The sequence below is a fragment of the Setaria italica genome, chromosome I, assembly GCF_000263155.2.
Source record: "Setaria italica strain Yugu1 chromosome I, Setaria_italica_v2.0, whole genome shotgun sequence".
Classification (NCBI taxonomy): Eukaryota; Viridiplantae; Streptophyta; class Magnoliopsida; order Poales; family Poaceae; genus Setaria; species Setaria italica.
In genome coordinates, this window is record NC_028450.1 from 38,453,249 (window position 1) to 38,467,435 (window position 14,187).

General features: G+C 51.0%; 1 protein-coding gene across 1 annotated transcript; it reads right to left on the reverse strand.

Moving 5' to 3' along the window:
- Positions 1-3,943: 3,943 nt before the first annotated feature.
- LOC101753032 (lysine-specific histone demethylase 1 homolog 1) lies at positions 3,944-6,929 on the reverse strand. Its single transcript, XM_004953907.3, has one exon. It carries the CDS (start codon positions 6,800-6,802, stop codon positions 4,202-4,204), a length of 2,601 nt encoding a protein of 866 aa, XP_004953964.1. The 5' UTR covers positions 6,803-6,929; the 3' UTR covers positions 3,944-4,201.
- Positions 6,930-14,187: the final 7,258 nt, after the last annotated feature.

The following is a 14,187-nucleotide window of genomic DNA, read 5'->3' on the forward strand; positions in this document are numbered from 1 at the left end:
GAGCAGAGGCAGCGACGGAGGGGGCGGTGCGAAGGTCACCGACTCGAGGTTGCACTACCGCATGCCTTTTTCAGAGAGGCAAGTTTAGTTGGAGTTGTTAACGAGTGAGAAGAGCTTTCTGTGGTCGAGGGATTCACTTTGGATGTGTTTTTTTCGTTTTTAGGTTACGGTAGGTAACCAAAGATGTTGGTTTTGAGCTTCCACGGCCAGGTGAGTACGCCATAGGGATGTTCTTCATGCCCACCAATGAGAAGCGCCGTGAGAAGAGCAAGCTTGTGTTCCATGAGATTTGTCTAGTGAAAGAGCATAAAGGTGGGAGTTTGCGCCAGAAGATTTTGGCACCAGGCAATTGGCATAGGATGGATGATGCAGTTTGAGGCTAGGGGTAAAATAGTCTTCTTTCCACAGCATTTAATGATTTTAATCCCTTTTAGTTTAAGAAACCAAACACCACTTTAATCCACTTTTAGTCCATAGACTAAACTTTAGTTCATGGACTAGAGAACCAAACTGGTTCTTAGAGTTGAAAAAAAATAGCATGGCGTCATGGTCTTAGATTCTGGTTCAATAAATCCAGGACCCCATCCATCATGGGTACAAGTTTATGACTGACTAGTCGACAGCGCCATCTTTTTCTTCATGTTCCTGGAGTAACCAGCCGGTACATTTTGAAATCCTGCCAGGTGACGCCATCGCTATTCGTTAAACCGAGAGATCTCACCGGAACACCCCCTAGCCGCCGGTGGTGGGCACGCGACGTGAAAAGCGCGTGCGCGTGGCTGGCTGGCTCCCCGTGTGCCGACGCCGCTTTTGCGGCGGGGGATATACTGATCAAACGGGATGGCCACGAGCCCGCCACTTCGCTGCCGCTGGAAAGGCGCGCGCGGTCGGAGCACAGAATCGGCGGCGGAGGCGGCAACCCGGAGTTGGATTGGCCTCTGTTGGTGCCTGAACCGCGCGCGTCGCGGTGACACGAGCCAGCGCGACGCCGTGGGCCGTGGCCGTGGCGCGCCCTTGTCCCACGCGCTCGTGGCGGGCCGGAGCCGAACCTTCCCTCGCCGCCGGTGGTGGGCACCCAGCCGAAACGGGCAGTCTGGCAATCCGCCTACCACCTGGCCCCCACATCATCCAACCCAGCCGTGGATTGAGCCGACCCACTCCTCTCCTCTGCGAGACCGGAACGCCCATTTTCCGGCCATGGGCTCGTCGCGCACTCGCTAGTCGCCGGCTCACTGCCACTGCCGCCCCGAGTGGATTTGGTTTGGCTGCTTGATTTGACGTCGTGCGTATCCGTAAAAAGGGTGGACTGATGAGTGAGTGGGTCAGTGATGTTCCATAAAGCCAAGCCAAGGTGTTGCTGTCCCCCCGGCTTCTGTTACCGCCTCCATAAACAAAGCTCGCGAGTTATCACCCCCCGCGTGAAGCAATGAGTGCACGAGCAGCATTTGGTTACTTGGAAACGCAGAGCACCCGTTAGCTCATCCATCACTATAGGAATTGTATTCAGCAAACAAGGTGGGGTAGTTCGTTCCTGATCAGGATTGATTTGGACGCGCCGGACACTGCCACTGGCTAGTGATTGCCGTCTAGCCGCCCTCCCTAAAAGCAGGGGGTCCTTAGGAAAGCTCTCCAGGAATGATCTTCTTTTTCCAAACGAGAAACAGTTCTTGTAGCTGGAACGGAATGCCTCTGATCTTTCTCCATTCTCTGAAGTTCTGAACTCTCGATCTGTAAGGACTCCACCTGTCTTTTTCCATGCTACATCGGAAGGGAAGAACGTGACATGCGAGTATGCAACGGATGGGGGGGTGTGCTGCGTAGGCCATGGCCAATGCCATGCTGGACCATTCGTGTCGGTCGCGAGAATCGCCAGCTCTCCATGCGTAGAGTTCGATCCGTCCGCTGGTAGAGCCAGCCATAAGCCCATAACTCTGCATACTGCTTCCCTGGCTGGCTGCACGGTCGCTGCCACCGACAACGCATCTACCGTCCTCTGCATTTGCTGCCTGTTTCTCCAGTCCAGTTCATGGTAAGCTCAATGCAATCAATGGCAACTCCTTTTTTCTAAAAAAAAAAGCAGCGTGCCACATGTACAAAATGCATGGCACATGAAGAGAGAATGTACAATAGTACAAGGCCGCCGGGACAGTACAGATCTCAACACTCGACCGCATTGAATGGCGACGCGGTTTGGGCGCGGCACGAGTGGTCACGGATCTGAAAAGGTCGGGGTGGTGAGTGGTGACGAGCACCGGACGGGACCCGTCGGCGAGACAAAACAGAAAACAGCTAGGATTTTTGACATGGTCGTCGACGTCAAATTTCAGGTTGGTGGATGGCCACTTTTTATTGATCCATGTGGGATGCGGCCAGCATCGCACCACCAGCATGCAATCTAGCTGCTGGTTTTGGGCCAAACACGGGAGCTCTTTCTCTATTCACGAGCTGCTACAAAAAGCACTCACCAGATTGCATTTTGCAAAGATATGCAGGTTCACACAACTTAAGAAGCCAAAACATATCCAGGAGATCATCAACCCACGTATAAAGAACGTGAACAATGAATGGAAGAATTTAGCAACGGTTACAATTTATCTTGGGTGTGGTCTAGATCAGAATCATAACCCAGAAACTCTGGTGCCAACCATTCAACGCCAAGGTTGCATAACGCTGAATAACCGGTGACAAACAGATCAGCAAGCACACATGATTCAAAAGTCAAAACGGTCCTCAACCGTGAGTAGTCAAAGACTCGCCAAATTTCAGCTCATTATCCAATTCCCCCAGGATGAATCCTAAAGATATAGCTGAAGATATTTCAGGAAAATCTGCCACAAAATCAGCAGGATTATTGAAACCTGGCAGTACTTACTCACTGCCAAGAGCAAACCGACAGGCTGCATCAAAGTGAGCGGGGATGATAGTATAGGAACCCAATGACACCTTTCAGAAAGATGAGCTGCAGAAATTAGCGCCAGGTGCAATGACTAATCACAATTCACACAAGCTTTTGCAAGGTGCCACGAAGAGCTCGCCATCTATATACAATTGCTACAGACAAACTCTATTTGGAAACAAGGTACTAGCAACAATGAGAACCAATCAAACTAGGAAAACTTCAAGATTTAAAAATGATTCAGCCTGACTCTTACAGCCGTATCAAGATATATCAAAGGGCATGCTCAAATGCCTTGATCTATGTAACAGAGATTTGATAGTAAAAAGTCATAACAAACATACTTTTGATGGGGGCTCAATAGAATAAGTTTTCACATAATTATTAGGGAAAAAACATAATATGGTGCTAATTTGGGACAAACATGATGCTGAAATTAACCACGTTACCTGTTTATTTATTTCCTGCATCTCAGAGAAGTAGAACTTTAGAAGTGTTTCCTTTCAAGATATGTACACTTGATGCTAATATCTTGTTTTTTTTAAAAAGAAAATAATGCTAATATCTTATGATCTCACAAATTGTTCTGTTAGGCCACAGAAATTGATTGGATGATAGCTAGAAGGATGGATGATCTCACTGACCAAATTGTTCTAGAAATGTTACTGAGTGCTTGTATGGATAGTGGGGATCGGGATCAAAATCCTTATAATTTTGTTCGAACCTCAACTGAATCAGAAAATTTTGAAGAGCACAATATTCAACAAAATAAAAAAGAAAACTAACATGGAACCTCTAAATGACACATAAAATCATGGAAACAGAATACAAATTGGGAAGAAAATGTACACAGAACATGAGCCATAAGTATGTATAGCTCACCAGACTATTAATATGCTAAGGTCATCAAGAACCTCACCTTTTGTTCTCCACGTTTCCCATGACATTATAGGTGGAACAACTCATCCGGATAAATCTTAACCCCACTAAGGTCAGATCACATGCTAAGAAAGTAACAAATTCTACATCACAGAGAGGCAGCATGTGTAAACAATAACGTATCTACACTACTTTATGAGAAGTGTACCAGTTATGAACAAGAAGCTGATCAGAATCACACATTGTTTGATGTGGTGATATGATCTTTGATAATTCTCTGCTGGTTTATCAGCAGTTCAGCACAACATGGCAGAACTTACACATTGATGAGAGATGATAGAAATTAGGCAATTGATCAAATGAATGAATTGCAGAGGTCAGTAACCGTGCTGAGCATAAGAACTCAGCGCTCAGAGCTGAAAACTATTACAGGTGAGAGTTGACCATCCAAGCATACTTTTTGTATTGTTTCCTAGCAGCAGCCTTTATCCGAGAGATAAGGCTTTCTCCAGCATCACCCAAGCTATCCAATCCCACAAGTCTTGTCCCAAAATCTCGGTACATTGTACTCAACCGTCGTTCATCACCCTCAACTGCAGCCAACACAGCTACATTCTTTCGCATTATTAATCCATAGAGGAAAAGTGAACCAGAACCTAACTTTCTAGCACCAATTCCAACACGCAGCAAGGAAATTGAATCGGGTTCAGAGGTAGATGGGTCATGGAGAACTGAGAACCCCCCAAATGCAGCATCAGGAGAACGGAAGAGATCATCCAAATCAATGTTGCTATCTATATCTTTAACATTGCCTTTGACTTCACCGTTGGCATCCACTTTTACTTCAACATTAATATCCATTTTCTCAGGAGAGTCCACCTTTTTAGCTCTCCTTCTAGCTGCTCTTAAAATGTTAGCAGCCTCCCTATACCCACTAAGCAGGGCTCCGTGCATTGTAGCGGGATACCGTCTGTTTGTTGCCTCCCCAGCAAAGAAAACTCTATCATGCACACTCTCAGCCAAAATGTCATAGTCATCACCAGAAGCGCCAATAGCCACATATGAGTATGATCCATAAGTAAAGCTGTCAGTGCCCCATCGAGTGCATATTGCTTGCAATGGGTTTGGAACTTCGATCCCCTTGGGTGAAAAGATTTTCCTAAGTGTTTCCAGCACCTTCTCAACATTTTCCATTGGTGAAGCCTGCTCAAACTTGACTGCAGATTCCCCAGCAACAAGGGCAATGAGCAATGGCCCTCCTGAGACAGAAGAATAGCTGTAGAACAGGAAGAACTCGCCACGCTGACCAGAGTCTTCTGTCAAGTGACCAAATGTATCAATCCTACCATCCCAGAAATCATAAGGGAACAACATCACAACCTTGTTGAGCAGACCAAAACCCAATCTTTGGATGGCCTCTTTCTTCTGAGCTGGCAGCTCAGGCACAAACTTGATGTTACCCTTCTTGAGCACGCCAAGCGGAACTGTACAGAGCACCATATCACCACGGAACGACTGCTTATCAGTGTGCACCATCACACCATCGCACCCATACTGTATCCTTCGCACATTCTGTCCATAGAATATTGGGATGCCATCAGCAAGTGCACGGACAAACTGAGAATTTCCACCAGGAATAAAGCAGTGATCTCCACCCATTTCATATGGATCATCCTGGTCCCAGAAGGCCATGGAGAGATCAGCAAGAGGGGCAGCGTTAGCATACTCCAGGTTTGCCAGATGCCAGTCCAGAAGCATCCTTTCTTCATGCTCAGCAGCAACACCATGCGCTGCTCGGAATGCCTCAAGTGCCATGCCTAGGGACAAATCAACACCATGTGGTACACCATCTGCAATCACCTGCCTCAACTGGCAAACCTTGTCCAGAAGCTGGTTAAAAGCAGCCTCAACACGAGCATCCATGTCAGGGTCAACTGGGCGGCCATCTGGGAGATACAGTGGGCATTTGTCCCGCACCTTGTGGAGCGGGAATCCAAGCTGCCGTGCAATGACACCAAGGGGATTCCCATTGATTCCGGTGAGCACGCTGCCTCCAAGATCAGCAGCAGCAACAGTGTCAGGATACTCTGCAGCAGAAGAACGCATTGTCTTGGTAAACACACGGCCGCCCGGACGGAGCCGACCTTCAATGACGGCCACCTTGAAGCCTAATGCTATGAGGTGGCGTGCGGCGCCGAGACCGGCAAGGCCAGCACCAACAATGAGGACGGATGGGGGAGGAAAGGAGGGAGGAGGCCGTGGGGGAAGCGAGAGGACAGCGGGGGCAAGGCCAAAATTGATGTAAGCGTGCTCGGACAGGAAGGAATGCGCCGCGGCAACAAGGGGCGCGTGCTCAGAGCGAATGGAAGCAAGCGCGGCGTTGGCTGCGACGGGGGAAAGGGGATTAGAGCGCCAGAGCGCGACGATGTGGTTGCGAACGACGAGGTAGTTGGACTGCTCGGCGCCGCCAATGCGTGGGAGCACGGAGGCCGCGATCTCGTCCTCGGAGAGGGAGTCCGCAGGGAACCCCGCGGCGAGAGCGATGAGGGCCTCGGAGTCGAGCTCCCGGGCGAGGCGGAGGGAGGAGGAGGTCGGGGGCCGCCCCCGGCGGCGCGGGACGCCGGTCAGATGCGACGCGTTGTGGGTGTAGGAGGAGGAGGATCCACGGAGGACGCGGACGCCGGCCGTGGGAATCATACCAGGGAACTGCTTCTTCCGCCGGCGGCGCTTCCGCGCGATGGTGGAGTCGTCGACGGCCGCGGTGGCGGATGGCGCCGACGGGGTCGGGGAGGACGTGGGCGCGTCGTCCTCCATGGGCTCCGCGGCCGCCGCGGAGTCTCCTGCCGCTTCCCCGTCCTCCATGGGATCCGCAGCCTCGGAGGCATCTGCGGTGGCGGCTTCTCCGTCCTCCATGGGTTCCGCGGCTGCTTCCCGGCCCTCGTCTTGGTCCATTGGGACGGGGGGTGGCTGCTCCACGGCTTCGGCGTTGGGTGGGTGCGGTGGCTGCGCCTCGCTGCCTTCCTCCATTGGGGCCTGCGACTGCGAGGGGACGAGGGTTGCGGCGGGGGAGCACGGCGGGTGGGAGCGGGGAATTTGGGGGATTTGGGAGGGTTCAGGGGTTGGCCTAGGGCGGAGCCGCGGAAGCAACGGGATTGGGGGGAGTCGGAGGGGAAGAGCAGAAGAGTTGCAATCTTGGTGGACGTAAAACAACTTAGTAAGCGTATTTCTATCTTTACGTGACCGACGTAATTGACGCGAAGACAGTATACGCAGACGCGTCTCTGGCAGAGGTAATGAATCAGCTTGAGCCTATGTGTGGTAATTTGGCGGTGGTAACTGAGGGTGTGTTTGGTTCGTGGGACGGCGTAAGATGGGATGTGTCAATTCTATTTTTAAAAGTACTTGGACGTAGAACGAATGGAATCATGTGTTTTTTCATATATAAAGGGATAGTTTTATTTTCATCTTTGTATGAGTTTTCTCGATATATAAAAAACTTATGAGATGAAAATAAAACTTGCTTAATAATCACTATAATGGCCCGTGTTTAATAGAGAGTTGGGAAAGCTAAAAGTAACCTACATTTACTATCGGACCGACAGTCCACCAGGGGTTACCCAGGTGGTAGATTTGTAGGCAGTGGAGATCGCAAGACCAAGAGCTCGAATGGTAACGCAAGGGTGCAAGGTTTAAACAGGTTTGGACCTCTGGTGGATTGTATTACTGTTTTGGGATGCGAAGAGTTGATGTCCCCTGGGGGGCGTCCCTAACCAGCTTATATAGGCTGACGACTTTGGGTTATAATCGGATAGGATCAATCCTAGTCGGTTATTACATGGAAAGCAATCTGAATCGGTTTACAAGTATCCCGTGATATCCGGGTAGAATCCGTTCACCCGACCTCCTGGCTTGTGCTCCACGCATTTTCATGCCTTGGCCCGCACGGTATGATCGAGTGGGCCCACTTGCTAGGGCCGACCAGTATCCTGGTCGGTAGGGACCCATGGGTATCCTTATCCCTCAAGCCCCCGAGCGATGTGGAGTCAAACAAGAACCTGATGGGATGCACAACGAAACTTGTAATGAACTCTACTCAAGATACGGTGTCGTCATAGTGATGGAGAGGCTACGTAGTGTTCAAAAAAGGAAGAAAATTGAAGCTTCCACAGGCATATGACCAAATGCGCATGGCTATGCGACTGTCGAGCTCCGGGATGTCTGGCATCCTGTGGATCGAAAGAAAGCACATGAAGGGCGTCGCAAGATGCACTCCATATGAAGTAGCCCTTGAGCATTGAAACGATTAAAGTAATCAGTCCAATGGTCAAGAAAATGATATATTATTTCCGTAGCAAAAACAATCTAAATATAACTGAAAGTGCATTTTGTGGGATACAAGGTAGGCTACGCTTAGCGCAAAACAAAACTTTCTACCGCGTAAACCAGGAAAACTGCCGTGTGTGGATCATGGGATTACCACTAAACGCGCAGATGCGGAAGTTGATGAAGCGCGTCGGGGCAGTGTAGTCAATCACACATCGACGTCGAGCAGCTCCTCAGCAGCTCGTCCATGTGCAGCGGCGTCCTCCTCGTGCGCCAGCTCGTCAGGTTCCTCGTCAGAGCTATTGTGCAGCGGCTCGTCCAAGTGCTACAGATGCAACACCTCCAAGGTATCCACATGTGCGGGGAGGAAGCGTCGCAAGCCGGACTGCTAGGTCCGCGAGTTGCAACAAAGGCGGGGCGTGGGAACGGGTGCGGCTGTGGTTCGGCCAAAAAGGGTTAAACCCTAGGGCTCCCCCTCACCCCTCAATAGATAGGGGTTCCTAATGGGCCTCTAGGTTCGAGATCCATTAGTACTCCTTAACCTGGTCTAATTCGGATAAAAAATCCTCATTAAGCTTCCAGCCCCTTAAGTGTGTGATCCTATAGGTTCGTATACGTATAGACATGGCGCGAATACTCCTACTCGCCCAATAGTTGGTAGCGGCCTCTAGCAAGACGTCCAACTCCTATACACACACGAAGATCATATCAGACGAACCATCACAACATCACATACATGCTATTCCTCTTGCCTCACGATATTTGGTCTAGCTTGAAGCCGACCTCTCTTTCTCGATCCTGTGATTCGGAATCCCTTTCTAGATTAACTCTTAACCTCACGCAGCATGACCATGCATTTCCGGATCCGATCACTCGAGGGGCCCAGAGATATCTCTCTCAAATAGAGAGGGGCAAATCCCATCTCGACTGACTATGCTTCACAGCATGCTTCTTGACAAACCCGAAAACTACTTTTATAACTACCCAGTTACAGTGTAGCGTTTGATAGCCCCTAAGTAAGTCGATCCACATGTTGAGTACATACGACAATCTCAGGTCTAAGGATAAAGCGTACACGTTGTGTAAAGAGAGAACTATGTAACTCACATTGGGTCAGTCCTAACACATGTCTCGACACGTGCCCACATTATTAGTTTGACATCTCCATATCCATGATTTGTGAAACATAGTCATCAACTAATACATGTGCTAGTCTAATATTCATGTGTGTCCTCATATGAACTTCGACTAGGGATAAATTTTAGAATAACCATACAAGTAAAGGGTTTCACACACAATTCACATAATTGCAAATCAATTCAAGTAGCCTTTAATGGATATTCAAGGAACACAATATAAAATATGGATACAATGGAATATCATCATCTCTATGATTGCCTCTAGGGCATACCTCCAACAGTCTCTCACTTGCACTAGAGTCAATCTAGAAGATATCTAATATACATAGCTCTTATGTGCGCATCATGCTTAGACTACGGGAGAGGCTTACGATCTGCATCATGTGTCCGACCGTCTTAGGAGCAACCTGGAACATGGTACAGAACATTGAGCAGTTATTGAGGCCAGTGCGGACGTACCAGATGACGTCGCGGTCCTCAACGCCAGCCAGCGTTGCGGTTGTCGAAGAAGCGGTTGACATACTCGTGGAGAGTTTCGTTATTCTGCTGGCGGACTTGGTCGAGGTTTTCTGTGTTTCCAGATCATATGTAAGTAGTCTGATAGTTTTGGGTGAAGGATATGGAAAGCTAACCCCAAGTGTCGATGCAGACTCGTGGGACGTTCTCGAGCCATATGAGAGATACGCTTCCCATCACCACCGGGAAGTAGGCGCCATCTAGTCGTAGGTGTCGTTTGCAGCCTTGATCGCGGTGTAGTACGTCTTTAGTGAGATCGTTGGGTCGAAGCAACCATCATACTTCTCATTGATGGCTGCCTTGAAGTGGGTGGCCACTAGACAGCCCTGAGGCGGGGGGTGAACGTGGTGAACCCGTCGATGTCCATGTCATCGTCTTCCATGAGGCGATATTGTATCGGTGGGGCCTAGGGGCGTGCGTCGTTGTCATGCTGGGGTGGATTGTGGGCGTCGCCAGGGGCGCCATAGCGATGGTTGTAATTGTCGTGGCAGCGTAGCTTCTCCTCCCGACGGTTGCGGGCCTCTTGCTCCACGTTGCGGTTTGGCTGCCTGCCGACCCCCGAAACGCCGAAGTCGCAGTCGTACTAGGCGCGTCATTGGAGCTCTGCCTCGTCTCGCTCCCAGTGATGGTTGTTGAGCTCACCACGAAGGTTGCGGAAGTTGCTGAGGTTGTCACGGAGGTCACAATTAGGTTGCCGACCAGACCGGCCGCGGCGTTCGCCGTCTCCTCGTCCGTCACGGTGGCGGTTGTCGTGGTGGTGGTTATCTGGTCGATGGTCGTTGTCGTCAGGATGGTGGTCATTGCCCTGGGACTGGTCCACCTCCTCCTCTTGAATGGGCTCCAGCCGACCTCCCCTTCGGCGACCGTGATCGGCTCAGCTATGATTATATCTACTCTGAGTAGATCGGCTTTGGGAGTACCGAGTAGATGTAGATCTAGAGTGCGATGATCGGCTCCTTGAGCGTGCTGGGGCCCGAGCCTTTTCCTTGATCTAGGCGTTAGCGACACGGAGTTGCGCCCAGATCCATTGCAGTTGCTCTGAATCCGGAAGGTTTTCCATATCAGCAAAAAAAGCCCCCAGGTTGGCATGGGGTGTGGCGGACATCATGACTGGCTTGTTCGAGGTCGGCCTACAGACTGCGGGCACGTAAGGGATGCCTGCGTCGACCTCCAGTGCACCCTTGGTTGTTCTTGTTGCTGCTGTTAGGTGCCGGCGTGACGGGCGGTGCACCAGCCGCTGCGGGGGCAGCAGGCGGCTGACGGACTGGCTCAGCTCGTTTCTGTTGGCAGCGCTTGCCGCGATCTCGATTCCTCTCGTTGTGCCCTTCCTCCCGGGAAGAAGTTTTGCCATCACGAGGAGGTTCGTCGGCGGAGACAGCGAAGACTTCCCGATCTAGTGACGTGGAGCTTCCGTCGTCGCCCTCACCGTAAGGGTTTAGGGTTAGGGCGAATTGAGGGACCTAGAACTCGTTGCAGTTCGAAAATTGGGTGGGTTCGCATGGGACGTCGGATTGAATTTGGAAAGACTGCCCGAGTTTTTCGAAAAACACGACAACCGAGTTCTTGATACCAAAAGAGGCACATGGTTCCCCCGCGCCGATCTTCCAGGGCGTAGTGCCGCCTCTAAGTGGTTGATGCACTCAGCAATGGTGTTGATAATGCGATCTAGCCCCGCGATTAGATCGGTGGGTGTGGGTGGGCGGGTTGCCGCGAGGATGTGTGAGACCCTCTCTGAGAGATAGAGATCGCCAACCTGCTGGGCAAGCGGTGTGATGATCCTTAGGTGAAGACTTGCTCTGTCGGTGCAGATCCGACGTATGCCGAGCTAGCAGAGGTCGCCGAGTCGGCGAAGGAGACGGTGGAGTTGGAGTCCATCAGCATGCTCCCGAAGCGGAGCTGGATTTGTTTGGCGAGAAAGTCCTTCATGCTCTCGATGAAGATGACGCCGGGGCAGGATGCCTCAAGCTCGTTGGGGAGGATCTCACGATCACCCCTACCTGGCACGCCAACTGTCGGATTTAGTGGCCGGCAGTCCACGAGGGGGTTACCCATGTGGTATATTTGTAGGCGGGGAGATCACAAGACCAAAAGTTTGAATGGTAACACAAGGGCGTAAGGTTTAGACAGGTTCAGACCTCCGGAGAGTAATACCCTACGTCCTGTGTTCTGGTGGATTGTATTGCTGGTATGGGATGTGAAGAGTTGATGTCCCCTTAGGAGACGTCCCTAACCGCCTTATATAGGCTGACGATCTAGGGTTACAATCGGATAGGATCTAATCCTAGTCGGTTGTTACATGGAAAGCAATCTGAATCGATTCCCAATAAGTATTCTGTGATATCAGGACGGAATCCGTTCGTCCGACCTCGTGACTTGTGCTTTACGTGTTTTCATATCTTGACCCGCACGGCATGATCGAGCGGACCCACCTACCTGGGCTGACCAGTAGCCTGCCCTTATCCCTCACTTACAATCAGGAGATCAGAGGGTGTTTCTCCCGTGTGTTAAAATAAGATGTTACGCTGTTTGAAAGTACAGGTTGGCCCAGAAGCCAAGTCCTGAACAAAACTCTACAACCATATACCCACCACCCACCAGTCCACTATTGTCGGTACTATACTACTATCATGCATTGATGATAGTATTAGTGGACGAATCAATGCTCGAAAAGTCATATATACTGTAGTCTTGCCCAACGGTGAAGTAATAGGCTGATGGTAGTCAAGGTAGCACAGCTTTAAAGCCCAAGCATGTTGGATTGCTGGCCATGTGGGCTTCGGAGTTAGCCCATCGGGCCGCAACCATGCGCCCATAGGCCTGCTACGGGTGGACCGCCCCCGTTGCGCAGGCTTGTGTTGCAGCCTTCCTCCCACCATTCCCATTAATGTAGTGTAGCTCAGTGCAGTCGTCAAGAATCCAGCAATGGCGGCCAGTCTGCAGCATTTGGACGAGGCAAAATTTTCCACCACAGTGCAAGTGAATCACCGTACATACAAGACACTGGTGAAACAAACCAAAGCGCGGATACTGCCGACACAGTAAAGCCATTCCCGTGATTCCATTCTCCATGCATGCATGGTACGTACCACATGAAGAGATATCTTCTAAGCTCTGGCCTGATCGCATCGCGTTCCTGTTCGCCGTACGCATCACTCCCTCCAAGCTTTACTATAGGTGCCGGCGGCGTACGTCCAGCCTAGTACCGCAAGACTGCAGCTAATAAGATCGACGTACAGCTCGACACGATCTCTGCTGCTAAAATTTCTGAAGAGAACAGGGCCGGCCACAGCGGCAAAGATACCGATCAGAACACAGGTCATCATCGGCTACGGGCAGGCCAAGTTACGGCACCGCGATTCGGGTATTTCTCGGCGCTCGTACGCCCGTCGCGTCTGCCAGCTGCCGGAGCAGTTCGATCGCGTCCTCCCGGCAACAGCAGTTGCCTCTGCCGGCTCGCCGCGGAACAAACGGACTCTTTGCGCGTGGCGTGCCGCGGCAAGCTTCGTGCCGGCTGGCTGGCGCGGAAGCCGCGCGCTAAAGAGCGATCGATCCCCGCCGCGCGAGTTGACAACAAACAAAAGAAACCCCCGAAAGAGACGCCAGGTGCGCAGCGACTAAACAATGCGAAGCACCAGCGATAAACAAAGCCATATCCGCTACACGGCTGATGGACATTCATTCGCCACCGCGACCAGCCAGCCACCAGCTAAGATTCACTCGCCACATTACTAACCGAAACCCGGAGCGATTAGATAGAGTAAGTAATACAGCTGACTATTCGTCGGGTGGCGATCGACGGATCGTGCATTCCAACAAGGCCTTGTCCTTCGCGTTTGGCCCCGTGGTTTTTTCCTACGAGACAGACCTCCAGCGGCCTCTTCCTGCCCTCCTCGTTGCTTGCCGTTAAAGAAACCGACCGGTGGCCAGCCAATGCTAGTGCTCGCATGGGGATTTAGTAGGCCCGTCTGACGGCTGACAGCGACGGGCGGATTAGCCTCGCTCGCCTCGTTTGCTAATGGCCGATCGATCGACGCAGGAAAAGGGGGATTAAACAATGTTAATCCTGGGCGGGGACCGGCGTTGTTGGGAGTATTTTGCGAGCGCTATCCGTCTGGACAGGTTGGTGGTGAAACCCGCGGAAAGGTCGACGGGGCGGCGTGCATGCCTGTCTGTTGCTATCACCAGTTGCGTGTTCTGATATCCCCGGCCGCATCGTCTGCGCCCAAAGGGTTTCGGTTTCGGGCTTTTCAGTTTCAGTTTCAGTTTCGGGCTTTTCCTGTTTGGGAAGGGGGTGTTAAAGTTTAACAGGGTGTTAAACTTTAACACTCTCAAATGAGGTGTTAAACTTTAACACAAGGTAGGTGTTTGGATGGGTTGTTAAAGTTTAACACTTTAGCTGAAAAATGACTGCATTACCCCTCAATAAATGAGGTC

Bases quoted from the DNA above. Each gene is read 5' to 3' on its own strand.
- LOC101753032 (XM_004953907.3), bottom strand. From the start codon at position 6,802: ATGGAGGAAGGCAGCGAGGCGCAGCCACCGCACCCACCCAACGCCGAA.